Source organism: Athene cunicularia, assembly GCF_003259725.1.
Source record: "Athene cunicularia isolate RWA chromosome 8 unlocalized genomic scaffold, athCun1 chr8_part1, whole genome shotgun sequence".
In the NCBI taxonomy this organism is placed as follows: domain Eukaryota; kingdom Metazoa; phylum Chordata; class Aves; order Strigiformes; family Strigidae; genus Athene; species Athene cunicularia.
The window spans coordinates 10,526,842-10,541,321 of record NW_020799109.1 but is presented as its reverse complement, the minus strand read 5'-3'; the positions used below and the strand labels follow the sequence as shown (position 1 = coordinate 10,541,321).

At 37.2% G+C, this 14,480-nt stretch overlaps 1 protein-coding gene across 5 annotated transcripts in view; it reads left to right on the top strand.

The window, feature by feature from the left end:
• MAST2 (microtubule associated serine/threonine kinase 2) overlaps window positions 1-14,480 on the top strand; it is a 195,984-nt gene that overhangs the window by 69,653 nt on the left and 111,851 nt on the right. For all 5 annotated transcript variants that reach the window (XM_026853582.1, XM_026853583.1, XM_026853581.1 and 2 more), the window contains one exon: window positions 14,046-14,077. In XM_026853582.1, the coding sequence (XP_026709383.1) occupies window positions 14,046-14,077 (32 nt within the window). The remainder of the gene's footprint in view (window positions 1-14,045; window positions 14,078-14,480) is intronic.

The window sequence follows — 14,480 nt, the reverse complement described above, 5'->3', positions numbered from 1 at the left end:
GAATGCCTCAAGTCAGCATTTAAAAAAAATAATAATCACAAACCCAACAAAACAACAAACCAAACATGCTTTTGGATATTATCTCACCTATTTCTAATTTCCTTAATAGAACTAGAATAGGGTGGGAAAGGAGCAATCTTAATCACTTAAGAGAAGCTTAAGTAATAATAGCTTCCAATATCTAATGCATTTTAAACACAAGATACAAGTAAAAATCTAGCGTTTAAGTGAAGGGTTCTTCAGTATTGCTGAGAATGCAAAATATATGATTATGTAGTTGGGGTGCATGCGATTCAAGGAGCTCCCAGCACTAAGAGAAGGTTTGCTCTTTTAAGCTAAAAGAAGCTGTGGTGGACCAACTTTGTAGAGAGGTTCACAGATGAGACCTACAGAGACACAATAGGGTACTCCCATTTTAACTGTGGCAACCTCTGTGCTGCTGCTGAGGATATGCATTTCAGAAAAAGAGAGTAATCTGCTGGGAAGCATGGGCCTAATCTTTTGGACAAGACCCACGTTCGAGGCGATGTCACTGTATCTTTCTGCACTGAGGAGGTTCCTGCAGCAAAGGTGATCCCTAAGGATAAAGGGAAGCTGATTGTGATAGTGGGAGAATCTGTTAGTAAATGCAGTTAAGTGGATTTCTGATGTAGGATGTTCTTGAGGCTAACTTCAGGTTGCCAAGTGGGGCACTGAAATACAAGATTTCTGCGATAACAGTCTCTGTAATACCTGCCAGCTCCATGTGTGGGAATTGATAGACAAGAGGACAAGAGATTAGCAGTCCCCATGCGTGGATGACAGTGGCGTAAAAAAAAAAAAAGGGATTAAGTGTAGTGGGAGCTGATCAACCTGTTGGCATTGAACATATCTGCTGATGAGTGCTTGAGGAGTGCTGCACCTCAGTCAAGACAGAATCATGCTGTAGGCACTAAAAATTGAAAAGAATGTAGAAGACTGGAGACAAATCCAAAATAACATGTCTTCTTGGAGTTCAGACTGGTCTTCCAGGAAGCAATTTTTTTATTACGTTTAAACTACACTCTTTGTTGCATATCCTAATGAGGCAGTGGCCCAGTCCATGTGGACAACTGAAATTTTCACTCTCATGTCTTGTCCTAACTTTGCAGCTTCCCTAACCCTATTGAGTGTTTCCTGATTGTAGTCACTGTCCTGGTCTGAGAGTTGGTAGCACAGTCCTAGAACTGCATTTTTTGCTATTAAAAGATGAGATTCTTGCCCAAAGAGATTTCCATGGTGCTTTTTTTCTGTAATATTTTTATCCTAGTAAACTTAATGTACAGAGCCACTTCTGTGCCCATGTATCCATCATTCCTGAAAAGTAGATACTGATAACACTATCCCGTAGGTTATCCTCCTTTGGGTAGGTGGGTGGGATGCCTCTTGCAGAGGGTGGTTGTTTGATACCAGGTAATTCTGGTTTTTTGTTCCAGGCTTCCAGAATCAATGTGGAAGCACTTACAAGTTCTGCTTTGCTCTGTTGCTTGGTACTGCACATGGCAAGTAACTGGCGCTGTAGGCAGACTCATTTCTTCTTCCTGTGTCTTGCTATTTTATTTGCCTGTTGGCTTTTTGAGCCCTTTTTTGCTCCCTGCGTTTCTCAGGCTCCAGAGGCTTCTTTACTTTGATAGGAATACTTAAATCTATGAAGCTAAAAGCCTGTTATGTATGAAGGATACCAGAGATGGAGATTTTGGGACAGCACAATGAGTGTAACTTCTGACTTTTTCCATTGAAATCGAGGGAAATTTGTGCAGTGAGGTCCCTATATTGTTTTGAAAATGCTATCTTTTTGTCAGTCATTTATCATTTTATATCTTGTTCATGATCTCTCTAGGACTGAACAGGCAGTGGAATGCTATATAAGAATAGTGAAAATAGCGAAACCTGAAATATTGATTGAAAAGAAGGTTTAGTACTCTTCAATAGTTACTTTGCAAATAATTCTTTCTAGTTTGTTTTACAGTACAGATTCTGTTTCCTAGAACCATTATACATTTAAATGTTCTGTGTACATCTAGATTTAAACTTGGATAGAGATGCTTATAAATATTAAATTAGAGTTATTGGGAAAATGAAAAGAATATTTTATTAATCTGTAATGTCTATTGATTTTTAAATAAGTAGACATAATGTCTATTGATTTTATTTTTTTAAGCAAGTTGTAGATTGCAATTTAAGAAGACTAGGCATAAATGCTAGCTAGCTTCTTACAGCTTCAGGTGGGGTAAGGAGTATGATTTGAGTTGCTTTACCTCCAGCTGAAAAATACTCCCCCAACACCATTTTAACAAAGCAAGGCACTTTCCTAGGGGCTTATCTCCTAGAAAGACAGTGGATTTACTACGTCTGAATAACTGCTTTTTTTCTCTGAATATATGTAGGCTTTTTGCCAAGCCTCTGATAGTTCTTGTCTCTGTGAGCAATCTCAGTATTTTTGTTAGGTAAGAGAAATAGATAAGAACATAAATAAGATCAGTCAAGATGATGTTTTAATTTATTTCAGAGATAAATACTTCTATAAAAATAAATCATAGGCAGAAAAAAAATCATAGTCTAATTAATTATTTAAGAAGATAGTGTGGAATTAATAACAGTGGAAAAAAACCCCAAGTGTGTTACCTGTGTCTTTTTTTCATCATGTAAGTGAGACAAGCTTAAAATATCACTTAACATATATGTAAATCTGCAGTAACCCCAGAAGCTGCACTGGGATTACTTTATATTTATGTATGTTATTTAAGTCCCCCTGTAGCTAGTCATCAGTAGTTTCTGGACTAGATACTAGTTTTGCTTTCCCATGTTAAAATTCTGAATTCAACATGTACAAAGCCTGTATTAGAAATAAACCCTTAAATCCCCAAAGTTTCTGTCTGAAGGTGTATCTTTCTGCTTAAGTAAACTGAAATGCTTAAAATGAGGTGGTGAATTTGGTGTAATGTTTTAGCCCCCAGAATGGGATTTAAATCGGAATCACTGTCCTTTTACTCTGTGAGAAATGAAAAAGTGTAAATATGTTAAAAGAGCTTTGAACCTGTTTGTGGCAGTTAGAGTATCTTGGAACTAGTTTATCACTTTCTAAAGAGTATTATTGAAAGGGAAAATATCAGTTATGACAATTTAAATTTAGAGGGGAATGGATGAACTTTAATTCAGTTTTTCTGTATGCAATGAATGATTTTACAGGATCCCTTTAATTCTTTGAATAATCCTTGGTTCTGGCTGCTGAAGCTGCACTTCTCTTATGAGAATTTTGTGAGCACCGGTACAGCTTGTGGTAGGAATGGTTGAGAGAAAACAAAGTCTAAATATGGATTAATGAGTTGAACATCTAAAGCAAATAAATCAAGGATTTTCTTGATGGAGGAGACAGTGTGTATAATACCAAAGAGCATACAGGTAGAAGGTTGCTATTGGAAAGTTAGATCTTTAGTCTTTCTTTGCAAGTTATTTAGGTTATTTCTTCGGAGGGTCACTAAACTTTTATCTTTCTATCTTTTTCTTTGTAGTTTGGTCCCTCTCAAATAGAAATACAAAGGATTCTGTGGAAATTTTGTAGGAATTTTTTTCTTATTAGCAGGTATCATAAAAATTAAACGTTTTAACATTACAACAATAATCCTTTGTATAAAATGTCCTCTAACATACGTCAAAATTGTAACTTCTGCTCTGAGGAAAACTATTGATTTGGGGCTGATTGTTAGTGGAGTAGGATAGACAAAAGGAATTTACAACAAAACTTGAAAAACAGCAGTGAGAAAGATTGTGCACATGTATACAGCTGGTTTTTGGGTTCTTGCACCACTTTGATACGTACATTTTGATGTACTAAAAATTTGCCTGTTACGGTTTATACTTTACATGCTACTTTTTCTTTCCAGTATGTGTAACTTTTTTAGATTACATGAAATGTGTATCAGAGAAGCATGGACTTTTGATTCTGGTATTCTAGTTCTTCTATAGTACATGAAAGATGTAAATGTATTAAAGACTTTCTGGCTCTTCAGAAGCTACCATGATCCGAATGCTTTAACCATACATTGAATTTAACCTGAATGTGAACAAGGAACGACACTGATTAGACTTGCTGTTGTGAGATATGTCAGGTTCAGGAAGAGCCCCTTCCCAGATCCTCTGTGGAAGGCTGTTCAATGACCATTTTTGATGAATTTGCAAATCTTGCAAAGACCTCAGAAATTTCTTTTGTACCCATAAGTACAAAATGGAATGTACCTTAAAACCTGCCTTTGAAGCCAAGACCTGGATGAAACAAAACTTGCAGTTTTTTCCAAAAGGTGTAGAGGATGAAGATATCTGTGTGCTTGATAGTATGGAAGAGTAATGATGGTACAGACAGTCCTGAGTACCTGAGAGGCTTTTCCTGGTGATGAAGTCAGTGTTTGTTCTAATTTGAAGTACGGTAAAACACAGAAGACAGAAGTTTTAGAGATTGATTAATGTCTTTTGTCTTCATATATTTTCAAGAGAGTTCATATTTATAATTTAAATGCAACAGAAAGAAAATCCTAGCCAGAACATGTCCTTGTAATAGAATCAGCTGTTTCTGCCAGTCCATTACAGAGCACACTAATCGCCCATCAGAACTAAAAGTCATTAGGCACAGTCTGCAGTTTCTCAAATCTGTGCTTTGGGAGTGAGTGCCTGTATTTTACCAGTACTTTAATTGGGGATGAATTTTCCTTTACTCTGAAACAGATCTTGGCACTACGTAAGTCTGAATTATTCAACTGTATTAAATGTAAGGGTGTTCAGAAATAAATCTGTGAAAGATGTTTAGATGTATCACATGCTTTTTCATATGAGAAATCTTAGTGATCCAAAAACCTTAGTTCACTTGACATTTGCACAATGTATGATAGACCTGAAGGACGGGACTGGATGGGGTTATTTAAAAATATGCCCACGGATGAGGTCAGTCAGTGCCTATGCTTCCCAGCTTTGCTGTCTATCATTCTGAAAGCAATAGATGTTGCTTTCCTGAGATAACGTTCTGTCTCCTGTAAGCCTGAAGATTGCCTTGCATACATTATTCTAAACCTTTCACCACACTCAGTTTGATCTGTAAATTAGTCTTGGGTTTGGCCTAGTACCACTTTGCGGTTTACCATTTCATATTCCACCTCAGAGCATTGTCACATGTGAATGTGATTGTCAGTGTTGTTCCCTTGAAATTAAGGTAGTCCCGGATTACAATTATAAAATTAGGGTAAGGTTGGTGGTTATTACAGTTGTACCTCACCAAAATTGAGAGGACCATTTAATTGCCTTTTTTTTTTTTTTTTGTCTTCATGATTAATTTAAATATTCCTAAGAAGATCAAGTATATTTGAAAGTACATGTGAAGGAGATGATGAAGGTTTCAATTTAATGTTTGATTTTCACTGAAAATGTTGGTTTCCAGAACTAAAAGGTGGTTGTAGAAATACTTTGTGATATAATTCTGAAACGAGTCACACTAAGTGTGTAGCCACCTCGTATTTCCAGGGGATGAATGTCTTCCTACACACATAATACAAATGCAAAACTTCTGTGGCTATTTGCTGTTCCTGTTAAAAATATTTATTATCTGGGAATGAAGCAACAGAGCCCTTTCTTTCATCACTTCTGTCAAGGATTTATGTTTCAGTTTGGCTGCGGTTTGGAACTCAGCAGACATAAGCGGTATCAGAGAACATTCACTTTTGAGCACAAAAAGAAATTAAAATTCTGTTGTCTGCTTACAAAGATGTAAACACTGGCTGGCATCTGCTTATTCCAGTGGTGCTCGACATGTGGATTTCTTCATTAAGTAAATGACGACCTTTAACTCTTCCTTTGCAAAAAATTATCAGAGCCCCCTTTGCCTGTCCCTCCTCCCTGCCTCTGTTGAGAAGCAGTGATTTGAGAGGGGTAAGCTGAAGTGCCTCGTGTAGACTAGCTAAGCAATGAAAAATGACATCTGCTTGTTCTGTAAATAATGTCCAGTCAGAGCAGATGTAATTAACTACTGAACTTAATGGATGCCTCGTGAGGTTACAGATGCTATCAGTCATAAACGAGATGAAGGGAAGGGAGCTTTATATGCTTGGAATTCCTTTTAGAACTAATTACTAAGTATCTTTACAATTGATTGCTTATGCTTTCAATTTCTGAGAGTGTTTTCACAATATCTATGTGGAATGGACTTGCTGCAGTTTTAGGAGAGGATGGGACACACCTATGTTGTTGAGGCTTTTTGAGGAACTGGAAAGTTTCTCTTCTCTAGGACTTTATCCCAGAGCTTTACTATTAGGAATCTTGGTCTTATTTCAGGGGTTACCAAGCCATCCAGTTGTCCTGAGAGACTGGTCTGACACAAATTTTTCTTTGTGTCTAAATTAGTTGAGAAAGATAGCATTGTGAAGATAAATTTCTGTTGATGTGTCAAAAGTCTTAGCCTAACATTGGCAAAGAACTGGAGACATGCAGAGTGCCTCTCAGAAGCAACCACCAACGCTTAATTTCTGCCTGTCTGTTTCCAGATACTTTACAACTGGGGAGTCAGTGAGAAACCAACCTGACAGAATAAACAGAAACCTTTGCACTGTTGTGAGATGCCTGCTGCTGATGTTAATATTGAGCCTGACCATGTACCTTTTCTTGGTTCAACTATAGTGTTGGAGATTGTCTCTCAACTAATGTATTTAAATATAATTTTCTTTACAACCTTTGATCTTTGTTCACAGTGGGTATTAACATCTCACCAAATGGATATGAGCTGGTGAGCAGGTCTGTCAGAGTTTTCATGAGATGCTCACTGTTTTATATAACTTTTATGTAGGATAAATCAGAAGAGTCCCCAAACTCACTAAAATTATGCTGGGCTAGATTATTCAATTTCAAATTCAGTAAAGGATGTTTAAAGCGTTTTATAAATAAAATCAGTGGTCAGGTAGCTTTGTCGGCTGTCAATTCTTTTAGAAACAACCTTTTAAGGAGTAGATGTGTGAATAATAGAAATGACAACTGACTTAATCATAGATTAATATTAGTACGAGACAACAAGGGAGAGAATAAAACTGGATTTGTTTATTTGTAATGCTCTTGGCATTTTTAGCAGCTGTGACTATTTCCTTCTGATCATTGCATGCCCAGTCTTGAAGGAATTTTTGGTGCAAGTCAAGACAGAGTAATTTTAAGAGCAGTTTCTAACAATAGCATTACAGCTGCAGTCCTGTATGTCTCCAAGATTACACTCTTTTCTGCATTTTCCAAAAATTTTTAGAACGTGACCTTTTGACTTACATTTCTCAAACTAGTACAGTCTGGCAAAATGAAAGAGACTTTTGAACAGTTGCTCCCATTATTTTGGATGACTGTTCAGTGCTGGGCAGGCTGTTTTACACATAGGGTGGACCAGTAATCTGCTTCATGGCCTTGTAAAGTTAAAATTAAGTAACGGGAAAGACTGATGAGCTAAGCCATGTGTTTTATTCCTCTCAATATTCCTTCTCCCTTATGATTATATTTTTTACACAAATTAGCCTATAAGGACGATTTGGAGCATTTAAGTGTGTTATCTCTCAGGTTTTAAAGTACAACCTGCCTTTTATTTACAGAGGAATACCATGCATCTCGCTCTTTATTTTATTGATCCACACGCACATTTTGGGTAGCTGTTACTGTTTATTTCAGGGAAGAAGTTATCATAATGGTCTTCTGAAGCTACTGCTGTTGCAGTTTATGGATTGCCTGTTACGAGAGCAAATTCACCTTTTTTCTTTTGCTCTGCTGTTTTTTCTGTGCTTCTGCACCACATCTAGGACTCTACAGCTTGAATTTTGCAACTCAAATCTTTAAATTTACTTCTTCCTGCAAATGAAATTACATCTTCAAAACATAATATTTTGTGCTACGTATAATTTGAAAATAAGTTTGGCAAGAGTATTTGAAGAGGGCTGCTGCTACAGTTTTGGTGTTTTTTTTTAGCCTTGAGGAAAACAATCAAGTTGATAGTAAATTAGTTTGCTTGACATCCAAGGATTGAACATCTGAGTTACTGTACCTGCTGTTCTTGATGTGGCCAGGGGTCTTGAAGGTTGTCTTTAATTTTCAGAAACCGTTCGCTGTTTAACCTCAGCTGAAAAGCTTGGAATCAAATACGAAACTAGCTATTTTCTTTACTGTGAAAAGAAAGAGACTGCTGCTTGACTGATAGCGTGAAATTAGAGTGACCCTGTGCTCTTAGTCCCAAATAACAGAGATAGGAATGAATCCTGCGGAGGAAATGAGACTTGGAGAACTGCAAGTCATTCATGGCTCTGGCTAGGGAGGGATGTGTGTGTACTACCCTGCCCTTGGCTGCAGATGCCTTCTCCTGGTGTAATCTGTAGCTCAGCTGTGGCAGCTGATTTATTCCTGGGGTTGGGCAACTCTCTATTTACCCACTTGGGAATGTGGTTTGCATGCATCGTTTTTATTGTCATCTGCCTATCCAAGCCGTGATGTATGGTTTCAGTCATGTGTGGTACCATGGTGTTCTGTGTAATGTTGTATTTTGGGCTTGAAAAACATGATGTAATGTAATGAAATATGGAGTAGACACTTCAGCTTACTGAAATATATATGTATCTAGGTCAGGGAGTGGACACTGAAAATATTCTGATGAAAGTGGAAATTCTTTCAGGTTTTGAGATGTATTCTGAAATTATTTTAGGTCAAGTAACCAATACACTTAATCTTATGGAAAGCCCTGAGGTTAAGTAATATGAAAGGTTAGTGGGTAACTTTTGGAGGCACATATTCCTGACGGGTTAATGCACAGATGTGACCTGGATCCTTAGCTTTGCCTACAGTGGAAGAACTTTGTGTTACCCAGGCAGGAGAGCTGATGGGGGAGGGAAAATAATTTGCTATATTTGAGAATTTTGCTTAAAGTTTAAAGGGCTTTATTTTCTTCTGTAGAAACTGTAATTTGAAATAAATCCAAAGGCTTTTTTCTTCTGCTGACTAGTAAGGGATTTCTAAGCTGAAGAGAAAGGCCAGAAGATGCTAAAAACATTAAATGCATCATTGACTGATTCATGACCTGTGAGTTTGAAGATTGATATAAAGTGATTATTTAGAGAAATAGGGTCACCCGTTAGTTAAACAGGTGCAGGTTTTTTTCTCATTTGATTTTATATGTTAATATACTTTGCAAATGACATTTTTACTGACACAGAACTTCTGTTGAGGTAAAGAACTAATCCAAATAATACGTTTAATTTGCTTTGAACTTGTAGTATGTTTAGGGTAGCACTGGGTGAACAGGTATACTGTTAACTATTCCAGTGCTACATACATTGTCCTGAAGGCTCTGGCACCCTGTCATCATGAAGGTGAGATTTTTTTTTTAGGAAAGGGCAATTTCAAGCAATTTGGTTGGTACTGGGAAAATGGGAAGATGCATTGGGACTACACTATCTGTGGCAATTCAGGTTTTGTGTGATTGCAGGCATAAATTCTGTACAGTGTGGAGAAAGGTCTGGGAATTAAACTCGCAATATTTTGAATGATACTGGGAAGACCTTGGATATTCATTTTCTGTATTTTAAGCATTTCTGTAGCTAAGATGATCTAACAGTATGATCCTGAATTTAGTTTCTAAAACGTCAGTAAATTATAGAAAATATTGGCATCATATTCCATAGGTTAATCTGACATTCAATACAGATATGGTTTTAGTGTTGCTGTTTAAAATTCTTTGCTGATGAGTTTGGGAAACAAGTTCAGATGTAATCATTTCTAGAGAGAGAAATTGAGAAGTACTATTTTTAATAACCTTTTACAATGATAGGGTGAAAAGAAGGAAATTATTTTTCTTGACAGATTCTGATAGGAGAAAGAGAAGCTTAGTGTGGGGTGTTTTTTTAATCACCATGAAAAATTCCTTCCTGTTAATCTGATGGATGGATTATAGTTTGTCCTTGCATGGCCAGGTTGTATTTTCCATCAGAACTGGAGATTCCAGCCCTCATTATATCTTTTCTGTAATGCAAATGGTTATGTATAGAAAGAGATTTAATTAATCCCCTGCTGGTTGGTAGTATACCCTAAAGCAAACATAGTCAGCAAAGGAAAAATATTAAAACATGAGTGCATGGTACCAGGTCAATGAGTGTCAGTGAAATTTCATCATCTGTGAAATAGTAACTTATTAACTGAAATGTATTTACTGTTAAAGCTGTAAAAATATTTGTCTGTTGTCCCAACTGGTATGATGGTAAGCTACCTTGCAAGAAAGCCAAGGTCAAAGGCAATCTCAGGAATCATGCTGTCCGCTCTGGCAAAAATATGGAACATCCTGTGTAGCGATGGTTCTCACTTCAATTTGAAAGGACTACGTTTAAGCTGCCATCAGTGCAGACTCTAGCATCCAACTTTGCCTGTGGGTCTGTGCCATATGTGCAGCTACATATTCAAGGACAAATTACAAGACTGAGAGGAAAGTGACAATCTTGAGTGATGGGCTCCTGTTTCCTTCAGACTTTTATAACGTAACATATCTGTTGAAAAGATAGGAGTTGTAGGTCAAGAAACAAAGAGATTTTTCAGACTTGATTTCTATTTCATATTGTGTGCATATATGTATGCAAAAAGCCAGCACTCTTTCTGCTGGCTGAAACATTCCTGTTCTAGGATGCAGTTTGCGTATACAAAAGACCACAATAGAATACATTTTCAGGATCTATGCACTAAGCAATATTATGTAAACAGAAGAATGATGCTTAAAATGTCCAATACATTTTCTCTTCTAGTTTTTTGCTGCCTCAAAAATGATAGGTCCGGTGGGGACCCAGTCCTATTGTGAAACCTGAACCTGTAGTATGTCACTGTGTCCAGCTGATTTTATATCTGCAGGATCTGAGATGATAAACCTAAGAAAAAAGGAAATAAATATAAGGAACTCTTTTGAAGAAGGGTATTTGAATCAGCTTTTTATGAATTCCATGATGCTGAATTTCCTTCCCAAGGTTCATTTTGAACTAGTTGTCTGAAAATCTGCTGTTTCTTTTGTCATGTAGAGATCAAGTTGAATGTTTAATAATTATGCCTTTCAATATGGAACTGATACAAACAAAAAATTATCTTGCAGAACAGTCTGTTCCTGTGTTTGGGTACTGCAAGATTTAATACATTCCTTATTTTTTAGGATCTGTGAAAGTAGTTATTTGTTTCCACTTCTGAAAGTTCTGTGTCAATAATGTGCAACAATCTTTTAAAAATATTCTTATGCTATTTATCACTTCGTATAAATCAAATATAAATGTAAGCCTCTATTTTGAGGGTTGTATTATTGACCTAGAGAGCAGGTGGGATGGAGGCTGGTTGAAGTAATAATGGTAATATATATAGGTACTGGCAGCACAAGTGCTCAGGGAGGCAGATGTGCTGTCAAAAGAGGCACTTTGAAATCTTGAATGTTCATGTGTTATTCTTATCAGAAGAGTGGTCTTAAATGAAAAATGTCCTTTAGGATCAACTAACATATTTATTTAAAGGATTACAGCTGCAACCTCTAAATAGTGTTTCAGACCAAGTAGTCACAGCTCATCACTCTTTTATTAGTTATCTTACCTCTTAAAACATGATTTATTTTTTCAGGATACATGGACATGTAATGCCAAACTCCTTTATGGAGTGGGTGGAAACCAGTCAAATCGCAGCACCTCCCTCATCATTTCCTATCTAAAACATTTAATCTGTACTAGAAGACTGACTCTGAGTAGAATTTCACATTTATAAGGTATTTTTGAAATGCTGTTGGACTTTTATGTTTTGCTTAATTATTTAATTAGTATTTTTGTAGTGCAACTTTATATGTTTGAAACTACTCTATGCTTTTTAGATGTAAACTCTGAATTGGTCCCACTGCACACATTAAAGTGTTAAGTGATCATAGGACCCAGCTGAGTCTTCAGCCAGTGAGTGTATCCTCATCTCTGGTAGGCATTTTCATTGCTCTATCCCCTGGAGGTCTGCAAGCTTCTCCTGACAGTGGATATCCTTAAATAGGTGCCCTGAAACAGGTCATCAGTTCTGTCTGCAGTCTGCTCCCTCCTTGCTTCCATCTCCAGGCATTTTTTTGTTCTTCTTCCTGGGATGTAACAGTTTTAGACATTAACTTACTAGTGATTCAGGAAAAACAAAGATCGTAATTATGCTCACAGTTGCTTAACGTCCAGCCCTTATGCTTTTGCATTGGCCCCACTATTCATGGTCTGGTTTGGGGGTTTATAAGAAGTGCTGTTACCAGCCCTGCTCTGGAGAAGCAGAAAAGGGCGAATAGCCGGGAGGGTGCAGGCTTGGTGTTTCTCCAGAGGGCAGGAAGAGTGCTGCTGTGTATGGCTGACAGGGTTTTTGAAGGGGATTTTAAGGCTAATGTGAAATGAGGCATAGTGGAACAACAGGTGTAAAAATTGATTGCTTTGATTGTGCTCTTTGTTGTCAAGACCACAGAGGTATTAAATTTGAACTACTGCCTATTGATTCCACAGCTGCACTGTGTTTGTCAAGGTGGAGGTGCAGAATGAAACCAATTGCTACATAGATAGAATAATATTTCAGTTGCATTGAGATGACATCTGCTTGTACTTTTTTCCTTCCTTATTTTGGAAACTCAGTTGATCACAGATTTCAAACAGTGGTTTCAGGATCAAAGCTCAACTCAGGTCTCCTTTTAACCTTGCATGCACATTTATTCCTGAATTAGCTACATTATAGGAAGTATTAAAGGTAATGTGTGAGTAAAACAAGTGTACAGGAGAGAAAAGGAAAAGATTTGTCCGCTTCTGTTACTGGACTAGGGTTCCTGTGTTGTGTGTCTGTAGCAGTTACCAGAGCTGTTCTGCTGCAAGGAAGCGTTCTCTATTTAAGTGACTTTTCAGTCCTAATGCCTAGAGCAAAGCTTGTAAACATGAACCCTAAAAGCTCAAAAATTACAAGGTAGGTAGAGATGTAAAGGTCACTGTTTTTTGGGGTTGTTTTTAGCCAGTACCATGAAATTCCAGAGCTTTACTCATACAGTCTGAACATTTCTGGGGCTGACTGTTGGAATAAATGGAAATGTGCTGTTTGAATAGGAAAAGTACCCTCTGCTAAGCACCTTTTTTTATCAGATCTTCTTTAAAGAGGATAAATTAAATACATTGCTCATATGATGTAAGATATACATGCATATATATATATATATATATATATGCATGTATAAGTAGTGTAGTGTATACACAACCAGAATAATATACAATATATAACCATCTTACCTATTTATCCATTTGCAATGGTTAAAAGCAGTTGTTGCTACATAGACTTCACAGTTCGAAACTTCAATTCTTTCCAACAAACGAGAATGGAAGAAGTACCTTTTCAGAATATAAAACACACAACCTGTTATAGATGCTAATGATTTATTATCTTACAAACTTGAAATGTTTTGATTAGATCTTGACAAGTTTGTCTGATGACAGGAATTTATTCCTTGATGCTGTAAGCTGTCAGCCTTGTGATAATTCACACATGAAATTTTTTTCAGTACTGTTAAAACTGTAATGAAATTTCTAATTGTAGTGAACTCACACTTGAAAATAACAGCATAATTAAGATTTAATTTTTTTGTTGTTGTTGTAGTAGCTCTAACTTTTTGGTATCTTTGAAAAACTTTGCTGAGCGATATCCAGCGTATTACTTAACAGAGCAGTCACTGACAGTTTGTCAGCAGTATCGTTAATCATATCGTTCCATGTACGCCACAACCAAGTGTGGAAAAGAGGTCACTAGATTTTTGTGGATAATTTTTTTTTTCCTGTTGACTTTTTTTCAATATTCAGAGAAAGCTGTTGGGTTATTTTTCCTTGGTGGGGATGAACCCCCCCGCAGTAGATGAGTATTGTGCCCGTCAGAAGCTGCCCTTGGCTATACGGTCCTTGCCGTTCTACCGGGGAAGCTGCAGGGGAGCGGCCCGGCATAGCGGGAGGCTCCAGGGGCTCGGCCGCGCCCCGACCCAGAAAGAGCTCAGTCTCCCCAGAAGAGGAAGTTTGTAAGTATAATTATTCTTTATTCATCACTTGGTTTGTTTTGAACATATATCACTGTTCAATTGTGGAAATTGCTTAAATGGGCAGATACACTGTTTTCTCTGTTAGCATTTTCAAGAATCTGTCATCCACTTGGAAACAGCTAGCTTGCATTTCTCTGAGACTGAAGCCTCTCTTCATTTTCTTAAGTGTAGCAGGAAAAGTAGTAGTAGTGTAAGCTTACTTCTAATTATCAGCTTGAGCTGATCGTGATACGGAAGTAGCTGTGGTGTTGAGTGTTGCTTGCACTGACATCACTGAAGTGACTCCACAGAAGTCACTGATTATTTATGTGATATGCACAACTTTGATCACTGCTCTTCAAACAGTCTGTTGACAGAAGTCTAAGTACACAGTTCCTGGGCC